The sequence below is a fragment of the Lichenostomus cassidix genome, chromosome 9 (genome assembly GCF_008360975.1).
Source record: "Lichenostomus cassidix isolate B80296 chromosome 9, HeHo_3.0, whole genome shotgun sequence".
NCBI classification, from domain to species: domain Eukaryota; kingdom Metazoa; phylum Chordata; class Aves; order Passeriformes; family Meliphagidae; genus Lichenostomus; species Lichenostomus cassidix.
In genome coordinates, this window is record NC_139490.1 from 4,249,174 (window position 1) to 4,263,273 (window position 14,100).

Genomic DNA, 14,100 nt, shown 5'->3' on the forward strand with positions numbered 1-14,100 from the left:
CAGCTTCTCACCCAGAAAATGAAAGCATGACACAAGCAGCTCAGGGATCTCTGGCTGTTGTATCACTCAGGGAAGAAGGCAGGCAAGGCATCACACATTTATCTCCACTTTTTCTTCTGAATTTTCAATAAACTACTTGAAATCTTCTATTTGCCCTTTGGATTATGATTTTTCAGGAAGACCTTTCTCCATGCTTCTCTACAATTATGAGATCCAGGGAAAAATACTCCCCTTTCAAGTTAACTTCTGGTGTCAGCACTTCACACAATTTCCTGACCACAGACAAACCATGAGGCTTTTGTCAACTGAGAAACCCCTTTCCAAGCCCAGGAGCTGCTAGCTTCTTGGTGGGTTCCAGCCCCTGGTCACAAGCACCTTCACACCAGGCTCTCACTTTCCTCTGTGGATTGTGAAACCTCATTTATTGAGGAAAAACACTACCTCAGTAAGAGGAAGCATTTAAGACAGCTAGTAGATGATTAACAAGTGAGTGCTCAAGTCAACTGCTGCAGGAGCACCACAGGTTCCTTCAGGCCATAAAAAAAACTTCTCACACGTCAGAAGCGAGGAGTTCATGGGGAAGCTGTGCCTGACTAAGCCCTCATTGCTGGGGACCACAAACTGCAGCTCTTCACCTCCCTCCCCAGCCCCAGGCTCCTGGCTGCAGGTCTCCAGCCCAGGGCTCTGCACCAGTGCTACCCCAGGGACCTTCCCACATTTTATTCCTACCTCCACATTCTCCCATCAGCCAGGCTGCCCCAAGACCTCCCTCCCCATGCCCTGTAGGGGTTTCATGCCCTATGCACCACCCAGCCACCTCCCTCTCTGTCCCACCAGCAGGACTTTCCCTCTGAGCCATCTGGCAGGAAGGAAAGTTATCAGGGTCCCCACCCTCAGGCAACATCATGTCAAGGCAGTGCTGGGGAGAAGTACACAGTGTTGTGTGGCTCTGTTAAACCATAGCCAAACCCTTCTGCTCAGGGCTTTGCCTTTTTATACCAGAGACCTCCACAGCCAAGCAAAGGTGCTTCAGCACTCTTAAGTATCAGTTACTTTTAGGCAATAATATCCTGAAGACTCTTCCTCATCCTGGCTTTTACAGTGCGCAGTGAAGAAGTTACAGGGATTTGGCACTTTCTCCTTAACAGGCCATCATTAACAAGTGACTCATATTATATTGCAGAGTGAGTCATCCTGGCAGAGGTCACAAGCGTAAGTGACAACTAGTCTTCAATTATTTCCTTCAAGTTGAATTAAAGGTGTATTGTTATGTTAATTTTACATCTGCTCCATCCTAGCTTTCCTTCCCCTGTCTCCAGAGCAACCTGGGATTTCAGCTCATGGTCCAAACTACCTCTGGAAGAGTTCTTTCACCACGAGGTTGTTACAGATTGTCACTAAGGTTGGTCATGCCAATGGAAATTCTCCTGGATGGGCTTTCAGCTATGGCAACTAATGGCTAAAGCAGCTCTCCATCCATCCATCCATCCATTAATCCATTGCTGCTCCACAAGGACAATGAGCTGCTGTCCCTGCCATCCTCCTGCTCTGTTTGTGCTTTATTGTAGCAGATGCTCAGGGACTTGAGGCTTGTCCAGAGCTCAAACACAACCACCTTCAGGCTGCCACATCACATCCCTGCCTCCAAGAGCAGGGGCAAAGCTCAACAAGCAAAATCACTTCAAACTATGCCCAGCATCAGATGAATATTGAAGAAATTATTACAGGACTGGGGCATTTTCAGCCATTTTCCATTTTTTAGCCAGGCAGACCCGTATTTCAGGCTCTCCTCTTCACTCAACCCCCCCACCCCCAGAATGTACCCATCACAGGTCCCCGGCCAGTGGACTAGGTGCAGACAGCATCCCTGCCAGGGCAGGGCACAGTCACTGCAGGACACCTGGCTCAGAGAACACAGTTTTGCCCATTAGAAAACACAGCCATTACCAGCCTGGTCACCACTGGAGCACTCTGTTTACATTTAGAGCAGTCAAACACAGTCACACTGGCTGCGAGGATCACTTTGGAGAGCATTTGTAAACTGCTCTCACTACTGGAATCCCATTTAGCTATTATAGCCTCTTCAGCCATACTAACACACCAATCCCCACAGAATAGCAATGGGAAGAGCAGAGTCATCAGACTATTTACTGAAGCTAATCAATACAGAAAGGCTGAAGATTTATTGCACTGAAGACAGCCTGTCTGCATGGCCAGAAAATGCATTTAAAGTCCTTTTCATTTTGTTCCTTTGGCCTCTGGTTTTTCTCCAAGAACATTTGCCTTGCACACCCATCTTTCTTTCCTCCCCAAACAGCGGCACCTGCAGACACAGGAAAGAAGCCCCTTCCCCAAACACCTACCACGAGTATTCAGTGGGAGTCTAAAACACAAACCCCACAAGTTTAAGGGCACTGCACCTTCCTTCCCAGCTATGTTTTGTGGCTGTTTTAGCATCTTCCATCTAAGTGAGCAGCCTGGAAAATTCAGGCCTGTGTTTTGAAGAAAGGCTCTGTTGTGCCAGGTGCAGGGACACTAGCTGTGCCACTCATAGCCACACCCTGCTGTCCTAGTCCACTCAAGAGGGAGCAGTTACAACCACGCTTAAATATATATATATATATATATACACACACATATATACATTACTAATATATATAAATAAAAGAACTTTGTAAGAATTTTGGCTTATATTTTGGGGAGCAGTAGCATGGTAGGCAGCAGCCATCAGGCCAAGTGATCCTGAAGCACCAACGTTAATTAGAACAATCAACATCTAGTGAGTTAACGCTTTTGGTCACTGTATCAGCTATATGGCCCCAGTGTAACAGAATGATAGAATGGTTTGGGGTGGAAGGGACCTTTAAGCTCATCCCCCACCATGGGCAGGGATGTTACCCACTAGACCAGGTTGCTCCAAGCCCCATCCAGCCTGGCCTTGGACACTTCCATGCATGGATCGTCTGCCACTTCTCTGGACAACCTGTTTCAGTGCCTCACTACCCTCTTAATACAGCTAAGAGAAACTGCAGTAAGGTAGGGAGGAGATCCGCACCTTCATTTTTGCCAGTTTATCTCAAAATCACATTAAGCTTTTATGCTTGTGTATGAAAGAAAGAGGCAAATATATTCTGATTTACAGGGAGATTTCTATTGTTGCCTGGACATCAAACAGCACCCAATTAGTCCTGCAAGGATCTGACCCACAAATTATGAAAATAAATGCCTCTGCAGCTTTGATCTCTTGTATTTCTATAGCATGCTACAGCAGTTATTAGACACATTTTATTAGGTTCAAGCTGTGCGATCTTTTCCTTCGCAAAGGCTCTACCACCTCCAATGCATCCTAAAGTCACCAACCAGTGGATTAAGGGCATGATCCCAAACAGTCACTTCTGTCATGCACTAAACACATGACTCAGCTGGCAGTAGGCTTTTGCCTGCTGAGTTTCAAAATTAGGAGAAAAGGGAATTTTTAAAAGGAAGGGGAGGGGAAACTGTCAGCCACATAAATTTTTTGCGTTTTTTGTTGGCTTATAAAGGAATATGCATGTGAGGCAATATCCTTGGCTTTTGAAGAGTGTTGCTTTTAGAACAATTTACTGTTCTGAAAGCGACACTTTCTGCACCCCGAAATGCCACTGCTGGAGGGAACAAGCAAAAACTGTAAGAAAAGGTTTTGTGCACTCTGAAGCTGAAAACCACAGGTTCTCTCACGCGAGCAGAAACACCCACCCTCTGCAGCAGGAGCGCTCAGAACCAACAGGGTGCTCAACTTGTGCTGCTCAGGCTTTGCTCAGAGGAGCAGCTCACTGCTCACAGCTGCACAAAGCAGGCAGGGACTGCACCTGCAAGAGGGTAGGGCTGTTTTCACCCGAGTGCATCCATGGGAAGGATGGGACCATGCCACCCACCCAGGCCTTGCTGAGTGGCAGAGGATGGAGTTTTGCATGAAGCCATCAATATCTGACAAGCTCCTGTGGCAGAGCAGAGCTGGTTACCTGCAGCAGAGCAAGGGGAACATCTTCTGCTGGCCAGAGTAACTCAGCTTCTGAATGTGGGGCAGGAGAAACTGCTGGCTGCCCTTGGAGGGAAGCAGGAGTTGGTATCCAACCTGGACACTCCAGTGCTGCCCGCCTGATTACCATCATTTACTACCAACACACAACCTTGAACTTCTGGCAAGCGCTGCAGCAATTTAACACGGAAAAACAACATTCTGGATCAAAAGGAAAGATTTTCTGATTGGTCATTACGAAATAAAAATCAGGCGTGCAGAGAGATCGGACTGAGTGCCAACTAGACTTCTTATCAGTGTTTTCAAACCTTGGTGGCTTTTCCTCTCCTTTCACTAACGAGCCATTGCAGGAGCTCCTCAGGGCTGGGTTACGTGCTGAGCATCCTCACCCCACTGCAGGAAGGGGATGCTCAGCCCCTCACAGGGCTCATCTAGAAACAACCATGGAGGAGGAAAGCAGAGAGAGGGAATATCCATTTCCAAGGACCATGCTCCTTAGCCAACACTCCTTCGGAAATCATAAACGATTTACATGGAAAACATCAAATCTCACCTACGTAAATCATTTTCCTGAGCCCAGAGCAGACTGGCCATCAGTTTCAATGTGCAGCCACAGTTCAAAGTGACAAAACGGGACAGGAGAAGGAAATTAAAGGTATTGGCTTTCTAAGTGGGAAACACAACCTCTCACTAAGTGGAGCTATCAATGACTTCGGCTAGCGGGTTTTGACCTGCACCCTGCTTTAATGGCTGTGTGAAAGGTAACAAAGAAGGCACCTGAGCAAATGGAAACCTCATGTGATGGAGGCTCTACGCTTCTTGCACATGAGTGGGGCATCTGCAGAGCAGTCAGGGCCAAAAATGCCACCAGCAGGGAGAAAGGAGCAGCCAAAGCCCTGGGAGAGGGAATGTGGATCTGCCATTCATTCCACAAGGCTCCTGGTCTCTTCTGCAGCTAGCAGGAAGGGAAAACAGCATGTGTGCTCCCCTGGCAGCCCAGGGCAAGCAACTGCTTTCAGGTGGAAGGTCCTGAACCCTCAACACAATCCTCCACACCCCAAGGCACAACAGTTTTTGCCAATGCTGTTTCTCCACACCATGCACCCTTTTGCCTGTTGGTAGTTTTTACTGGGGGAAGCACAGGAAATGTAGCAGGATTCTCCCCCTTTCTATATGAGGCATGAAGAAATGAGACAGGGATCAATACCCTGTCCTTGGTCTGCAGGTCAGAAAACTCCCACTGGTGTCTGTAATCACCCTTGCAGAGGGTAAGGGTGCATTAGAAGGAGTCAGGCAAGGGTTTGCAGGGAGCAGCTCAGAGCCTGAGCCCAGGAGGTGATCACAGCTTTCGCCTGACCTGACCTCACATGAATGATGTTTTCCAAGGACGTATCTTCCATAGCTAGGTGATTCATTCATGGGGATTTACATACAGGTCAAATGGAATCTGTTTCCTCCCTCACCCCATACAAACTGTACCACTACATCTATGAGCCTGGCAGATAAAAACTGCCTTCATGCAGCAAGGTTAAAAACCACCTCTAACTCCTCCTTGTCACATGGATTAAAAACAGACCCTTTATTTTAAATATGCACACCAATCAAATGCTCTTTGTTGCTTCAAAGCTTGATTCATCCAAGTACTTGTGCTCAAACTTCAGCCTGCTTAAGCATATATTTTGCTATAAATTCACTCCAAATTATTAATTTTTATGGCTGCCCAGCAAAGGAACACTAGTGAAAACAGAGAACTCTCCCTGCCTTGAACAACACCATACACTTTTGTGCCGTGGAAAAATGCCAGAGATGAGGAAGAATAACCAGATTACCAGTGCTGAAGGACACATGGAGAACTGCAGAAGAAGAGCATCTGGGCTGCACAACTCCAAAAGGCAGGGAAAATAATAAAATCAACCCTACAGAAAAATTAGCCAGAAGACAGGCTTGTTTCTTTTATAACTTCATGAGCACACACAAGAACATGCATACATATGTAGAGGATAAATCCTTGCAACAATGGATCAAGGAATGGAGTTGGACATTGCCATCCCTTTTGGATTATTTACATTAGAGGAAATATTTAGATTAGATGTTAGGAATAAATTATTTTCTCAGAGGAAGGACAGGGCTTGGAGAAACCTGGTCTAGTGGAAGGTGTCCTGACCATGGCAGGGGTTTTGGAACTAGATAAACTTTGTGGTCACTTCAAATCCAAACCATTCTATGATTCAGAGACCAGTATTCTGCTGCCAAGTTTTATGGCTTAGAACTCAAAAGGCTCCAAAATAGAAAAAGTACATTAATACTGTCATGTTCCATCACTTACACATGCACTGAATGACACTGGAAGAGGACATATTAAGCCCCTGATGGAATACTCTTGAGACTGACTTTCCTCAGGAACTGTGAATATCTATATTTATTGGTTGAACATCTGCCCCAAATTTTGCATGGCAGCATTATCATGTAAAACACAGCAAAATAAGCTTTTCATGTCTTTTTTTTTTAATCTCTAGAAATCAACTCTAGTCAAGTTTGTTCCTCTTTCTATTTAGGAAGGTGACCTTTACAAAAGTGCCCAAATTCTGTTGAGCTACAGAGGTTTTTTTTAAAAGGTGCTGGAAGAAGAAACCTAAAATAATGCTGCCAGAGTAATGCTCCTGAGTGCTTGCAGTGCTTATCCCTCATTAGAACTTCTCGTGAATCTTTAATGATGCTGAAATATGCCATAAACTGACAAAGTTCTAGAAACAGGACAATGCCAGCATGTTTGAGTTTTGTGGGTTTTTAACATGCAAGCTTTTATCTTCATTGACAGTGATCAACTAACACAAACAAACGGCCACTGAAACTTCACTTCTATACAAAGCAAAGCTAAAGGAAGAGTAGTGACATTTTTGGGTTTCATCCAATTCTTCCCAGCAACAGCTAGTACTCACCGGCTCCTTAAATTCTGTGCTGTCTCCTCTCCAAGCCTGAGCATTAAAGGCCAGGCTTTTCCAAAACAACAAACGATTTTAGGATACAGTTTCCAGAGAATGCATGGTCAGCACTTCACTAAAGCAAATAACAAAAGCCTGGGTTTTGTTAATGAGCTCAAAACAAAAGCAACATCCAGGTACATGAAGAAAACAATTGCTTCTTCCCCAGAAAAGGCTCTTTTTAAACTCCCTGCCTAGCAGGAAGCCCTCAGCCAAGCTGTACATCCCAGGTGAGCCTGGTGACCCATGGCCAGGGCAAGCCCCTCGCCCAGGAGACAAGGAGCAGCTGTGAGCAGGGGGGATTGCTGGCCCCAAACCAGCCCCAACCCAGGGATTATCAGCTCCCAGGGAAAGGTTTTCCTTCCTGAGATCTTTTATAACCTCCCACACACCTTGCAAAGGAACTCAGATGAATCCAGCTGTGGCAGCTACTGCAGAAGAGCCCACTGCCACCACTGGTGCATCAGCCAGAGGCCCAGCCCTGCAGATGGATGCAGCAGAGGAAAAGCTATTGACCTGAATATTTGAGAAGGATCAAGGCCACTGCCTTCAGCAAGAGATGACAGGCTCTTGCATTTGCTGAGACAAAAAAAAAAAAAAAAAAACCAACAGGGGGGAAAAACCACCAAACCCAGCCCCATCTTTCTGCTCTCTCCTGTTGGGATCAGCTGTGCATTTACCACCAGAGACCACGGCCCACTGCATCCCTCCTCATGCTCATTCTCATTTTATTGCAAAAATCTGCTTCTCCAACATGCCTGTCAACAGCCTGTGCGAATCCCTGTGTTAATCATTATTCTGCTAATAACACTGCCAGGTCACCCGGCTATTAAACATGCTGAGTGGACTAGCAAAAATATCTCTTTGCCCATACGAAAGAACATTATAATGTAGTTTTTCTTATCCCCTTGTCAGTATAATATGCAGCGCTACCTGTTCGATGGCCTCGTCGTTTTAAATTACAGTTTTCTGCAACATTAACAATCCTCATTACCAGCACCACCACTGGAAGATCTCTGGTTTAAGAATCCTTCCTATCCTGGCGTGCTCAGCTCTCTTCACCCACAGGGGCACTCCTGGGTACCACGGCAATGAGCACAGTGCCCAGTGATGGATAGAGACATGTCACAGAGAAGGCAGGAGCCAGCCCCAAGTGCAGCTTACTCGATGCACCAGGCCGTGCATTTTAATCAGAATTCAGTGCTTTGTTCCTGGCCCAGCCGCCAGCACATCAAGCAGATGCACTGCTGTGGTGGAGCCTGACTGTGTGGCCAAAATAAACTCTACAGTGTGGCAAAAACAGGAGCTCCTGCTACCTCCTGTGTCACCTTCCAGCCCAGATCTACAAATCCCACCCCATAAGCCTGTGGGCAGTGGCAAACTGAAATGAATGATGGTATGCAGGGTGCTGCTGGTGCCATGCTCAGCCTTCAGCAGCACAGTGCCATCCTGCAAATCCACCTCTCTTCCTTGGGACACAAGGAGGGAAGCCAAAGCAAAGCACTGGGCAAACTGGCAGTCAAAAGTCCACCTTTCTCACACACACTTGCCTGCCATTCATAAACCCCAGCCTCCTGGAACATTTTGGTGACTCAAACTTGGAGATAAGCGCCCTGAGCGCTTCCTTTCCCCACTGCTGGGAACAAATCACCCCCTTCACCAGGTTTTTGAGTCACTACCTGCTCCCAGCATTTCACAGTCACCCCTCACCTGCTCAAACACACAGACACATCACAGGAGCAACATCTCCTCCACCCAGACTCATCTACAAACCCACAGCAATGTGACACCTCTCTCCTAATATATAAAAATTTTGCAAGGCTTGGGGAATTACTCCTCCCTGCCATGTTTTGTGCTCAGGCAGCAAATTTACTATCGATTTCTGATTCAGACCCCACGGAATGATTCACGCTTCGTGACCTATCTGCTGAATTTACGACCTCTAACAATTATTCTAAGTGCTAGAGGAGCTTAGTTTAGAAGAAGATCTATTCCTCGGCAAATTAAGCTCCTATTCTTGTCTCGCTTGCAAACCACCACATCTCTCATCATTTATGGGAAAGTGCCATAGCAGGTCTCTGCCCCTGAGAGGGGACAGGGCTCTGAGTGGCAGCAGCCCCGGGCTGGCAGAGTGGCCACCAAGGGGCAGGGGAGCAGGGTTTTGCTGTCCCACCCTGCTCTCGGTCGGGGTTTCAGGTCCCCTTGTCTCCGGTTACCCTGAAATGCCAGCACTGCTCTGCTCACCGACCAGGCGCTGCCGCTCGGTCTCAGGGGGAGGGAGGGAGGGAATATACATTTCCTCCTAAAGCGAAAACAAAACCCTGACTGTATCTGGTGTGCATTGCTATTAAAAAGCCACAAACAGGAAAAAAAAACAAGCACGTGTGGATACAGTTTTAAAAAGAAAGGGTGACCGAGCTCAAATACACTTCCCAACACAGATATTTTAAAAATAATTTAAAGAAAAAGACGATTTTCAGAGGGCAGGGAAGAAGGAGAGGGCCCCCTCCCCCTCCAAATGATACCGTTCTCCTGGATTAACTCCACCAGCTTCAGCAACCTTTCTCCCAAGACACCTTCCACCTAGGAGGGGAAACCAGCACCAGGTCTGTTTTTAAGGTGGATGGTTCCCCCACTCCAATCTCATCTACCCTGTGTATTGCTGAGCAATCATTTACACTATTAATCAACCCGAAACTCACCAGGAAGAAAGTAGGGCAAGTGAATAAAGATAGACTTCTCTCTTTTTTTTTTTTTCTTGCACTGAAGCAAATAATATTTCTAAAAATACACTTGTTCAAGTCTTCAGCAGATTCTGCCTAATTTTATTTATTTGTCTATGCCAGCAGGTTGCAAGGAGCAGCCTGGCTGCTGCCTCCCGCATAAATGCTGTTTCTTTCAATGACTCCCCATGCTCGCTCCCAACGAGCTGTTCTTACGGCCAGAAAGATGGAGAAAGGGGGGAAAGGAAGAAAGTTACAGGAAAAATGGACCAGGGGGGACATCAGGCCACAGCCCACGCCGAGGCTGACACGTCTGACGAGCCTGACATTTCAAGGGTACATGCTGGGCTTCATTTTCCAGGGGGGCGAGGAGAAGGCAGCGCGCAGGGAGAGGGATGGAGAGAGGCTGCGGGGAAAGCGGGGCTGGGGCGCAGCCCCGCACCCCGGCCAAGGCTACGCCGCCATCCCCGCCTGCCCACCCTGCTGCCCGGGGCGGGATCGGGGCTCCGGAGGACACCGGGGGGCACCGGGGGGCACCGGGGGGCACCGGGAGGCACCGGCCCCGCTCCCCGCTCCCCACCGCGGGGACCCGCCCGGCCGCTCGCACCGCGGGTGCGCTCCGCCGGACACGCACACACCTGCGGGGACACGGCCGTGGGAACACACACACACACACACACACACACATACATGTGCGGATGCACACACGCGCAGATACGCGCACACACATGTGCGGATGCACACACGTGTGGATGCGCACACACACGCGCGCGCGCACACGCGGCGGCGGGCATGCACATGCACGCGCACACGGTTATCTGCCCGCATTTACATACGTGCAGGCGCACATCACACACACACACACACACACACCCCGAGCCCCGCGGCCCCCCAGCCCCGTGTCCCCGGCAGCGGGGGATGGATGGATGCATGCATGCATGCATGGATGGATGGGTGGATGGATGGATAGATAGATGGGTGGATGGATGGGGAAGCGCCGCTCCCGCATCCCTCCCCGCGAGCCCCGGCCCTGCGCCTCACCCGCAGCGCCGAGAGGTCGATCTCGTCCAGGCTCCGCGCCGGGGAGTCGCTCGCCATGTTTCCGCCGCCGGCCAGGCGGCCCCGCCGCCACCGAGCGGGCAGTGGCGGCCGCCGCGGCGCTGGCGCTATTTAACGCTTCTCCTCATGCGGGGCGCCGGGAAGGAGAAGCCGCCGCCGCCGCCCCTGCCCTTCCGCCCGCAGCGCGGCTGGCTAGGGGCGGCCAGGCAGGCAGGGCTCGCCGCGGGCTGCGCCGGGATGGCGGCGGCGGCGGCGCATCGCCGCGCCCGCCCCGCACCGCGCCCGCACGGCCCCGCGCCGCCCCTGTCTGTCACCGCGGGGGCGGCGCCCGACCCGCCGCCAGGGGGCGGCGCCGCGCGGGGGCGGGCAGAGCCCCCTCAGGGGCGGGCGGGGGCTGCGCCGGACCGCCGCGGTGGCCGGCCAGGGGACGGGGACAGGGACGGGGACCGGGCGCGGCCTGTGGTGGCAGCGGGACCCCCGCAGGGACAGCCCATGGGCACCCTCGGAGGTGCACGCCCAGTGCCCCACAACCGCGCTTGTTCGGCACGCGGATCCCCCCGACGGAGAGCGGGCGGGAAGGTCGGCGGGTCCGGGCCGGCCGTGGGCAGAAAGGCACGGGGATCCAGGCCGCCCGGGTTCCCCCAGCCCAGCAGCCCCACAGCGGTGCCTGTCAGGTCTCGTGGGGAAAGCTGCCCAGTTCCAGGTGCTGAACCCACATTGTGCCAGGCAGGGGTGTGGGAAGAGCCGAGGCCGGAGCAGCAGCCATCCGCCTGCTTTGTGCTGCTCGGGATGCTCGGTGGGAGTTGGCCCTTCTGCAGCTGGATCCAGATGTTACACCTGGATTTGCTGACCTGTTGTCGACCTGTTTGCTCGGCACTCGAGAGCCATCCCAGCCCTACCAGCTCCCATGCTGATCCTGAGTGGGAATAAGAGATTGATGCTGTGTTTGGAATTGGCCAAACCCCCTTCCTAGCAATAGCTAGGTAGAGTCAGCTTTTAGTTTTCCTTATTTCTCTTTTTCGGATGTGGTTCCTGCCAAACCAGGTGCCATATATAAATATATATGTATAAAAAATCTGTTGCCTTTGAGAGAACCGTATGGAAGCTGTACTTACAACATCAACTTGTGTCAGGAGCTTACAATATGCAGATCTGGGAAGCGGAAACCCTACACATGAGTCAACTGGCAGGCGGATGGGATTTTCTTACACTTTCTTATTGGAGATGTGCTCCAAAAAGCAATAATAAATGGTATTACAAACAGTCATGCAGTTGTGGGGAGGCTGCGTGCTGCTGCTGGTGCTGGTGGTGCAGCCTCACCAGGCAGGACTGCGGGACACAGATGGACCAAAGGCCAGAAGGAGCTGCTGAAACCTCTCCAGAAACAACAGGGTTGGTGCTGCCAGTGCCTCTGCCCTCGGTTCTCTGGGCAACCTGCACTGGGGGGCTGCATCCCTAGCTTACCACTTACTAGTCCTGATTGCAGCAGGGCTGGGGACAGCAGCGCTGGTGTTTCAGCTTGCAGGGCTGCGAGGGCGCAGCAGAATGTGATTTTTTTGGTAATGAACTGCCCAAGTGGCAGGTAGCGGAAGTCGCACAGGGCTGCACATCACCCGCAGTGACGGCAGCCTGCCTGGATTTAACCCCTTTTCCCGAGCTACAAATCATCACTCCTTGATATCGTGCGCAGTCATTAGCCCTCACTCACATATAAAGAGGTAAATTTGATCAAAATGCTAAACTCAACAAACTCCCAAATCTTTAGTGGTGTTTTTCTAGACCAGATGTTGTCTGTGTCTGTTCCAGCCCAGGGATTGCAATGTTGCGCTTGTATTTGGGGAGCTGGAAGAAAAACTGCCTGGAAACTGGTAACAAACCAATGCGAGACTTCCTCCTGCTGACATTGTTCTCAGGGAGAGAAGGGAGGAACAAACAGGATGAGCGAGGACGCTGGCTTGCTCTAATGTGCTTTCCATCCAAGAACACACAGGATTATTTGTGAAAAACATAAGGATTAATATATGCATATATATATATATGTATGTCTAATCCTGCAAATAGACAGATTGCCCTGATCCTCAGCACGAGTGCCAAGTCCCGAGCTAAGCTGTGATTTAATTATGGTCTATCCACTGCCTATCGAGATGGGAAAAATGTAGAGGACCCTCCTGTTACCACCGACATAAGAAATGCATGAAGTGATGGAGAGAAGAGCCAGGAAAATCCCGGGGAGGGCTGCTGTTTCCAGGCTGCTTGGGGCAGAATAGGAGCCTTGGAGGGGAGATGTGCACCCGATGACCTCCAGAGATGCCAGGGCTGCTATGTGGGCTGTACTGATGCCCAGCCAGGCTGCAAGAAAACCTTGAACTGGGCAGTCATTTTTGCAGGAAGCTTTTTCCATTAAAAAATTAGGTATCCAACATGTTACTCTTTTAGTTATTTATTTATCAGTATATCTGTCTCTCTCTGTACACTGTTTTTTCTGCCAGGAGCATCTAAACAAAACCTTGCAGTTACAGTCACCATGACTCAAAACAAAGTACTCAGTCGAACTGGCTCAAAATATTTTGCTGTGAGTCATTTCAGCACGAAATTGAGTTTCCACCTGGCAGGTCCCCCCTGGGCATGGCAGCTGGACACTGCTGTGTCACACCAGCTCCAGCCAGCACTGGCACAGCTACAGGTGAGGTTGCAACACGGGCAGGGCACCTCTGAGCCAAGCGAAGGAATTTTGTTACCACATCCCACCCTTCATTAAGCAAGAACTGTGGAAGAAACACACAGTCCTCCCAGCTCAGTCCCCCGCATCCCTCATTAGCTCCATTTCTACTGCCACAGACACTGGGATCATTCCCTGACAGGTCATTGTTTTTCCCATGTCATCTCCATTTGGAAAGTGGGAAATATGAAAATGCCATATTTCCTATCCGCCTTGGTGAGAAATGAGCACCTTAATGACCCAAAGCTCTGCTGGCAGCAGTGGGGGACCAATGTCAGTGACCCTGAGATCACTATTTTTGATTTACTCATTGAAGGGCATCAGCCCCCATATAAACTATCCAGGTCATTTGACCTCTGCATAAAACTAAATTTAATTATCTAAGAGTGCCATCACTGTTCATTATCTTGTGAGGGGGTGTATGTAGAATGAGTAAATCTATGTGACACATAAGCCCTTGCCCAATTAGCAACAGCTTCAGGTACTTTGGGCTTTAGATCATTCTCCAAAAGATGATCAAGAAAAGGAATGAAGCAAACAAGGAAGCATGTTTGGGCCCCATCATGTGATTTATTCCACAATAATTCAGTGTCCATTTGG

General features: G+C 49.8%; 1 protein-coding gene across 6 annotated transcripts in view; it reads right to left on the minus strand.

Moving 5' to 3' along the window:
• TNIK (TRAF2 and NCK interacting kinase) overlaps positions 1-11,069 on the minus strand; it is a 145,980-nt gene extending 134,911 nt beyond the window's left edge. For 3 of the 6 annotated variants that reach the window (XM_085069040.1, XM_085069044.1, XM_085069038.1), the window contains exon 1: positions 10,764-11,068. In XM_085069040.1, the coding sequence (XP_084925166.1) occupies positions 10,764-10,820 (57 nt within the window). In that variant the 5' untranslated portion in view covers positions 10,821-11,068. Of the gene's footprint in view, positions 1-10,763 lie in introns of all 6 variants that reach the window. The other 3 variants (XM_085069041.1, XM_085069039.1, XM_085069042.1) reach the window with 2 other exon arrangements.
• Positions 11,070-14,100: the final 3,031 nt, after the last annotated feature.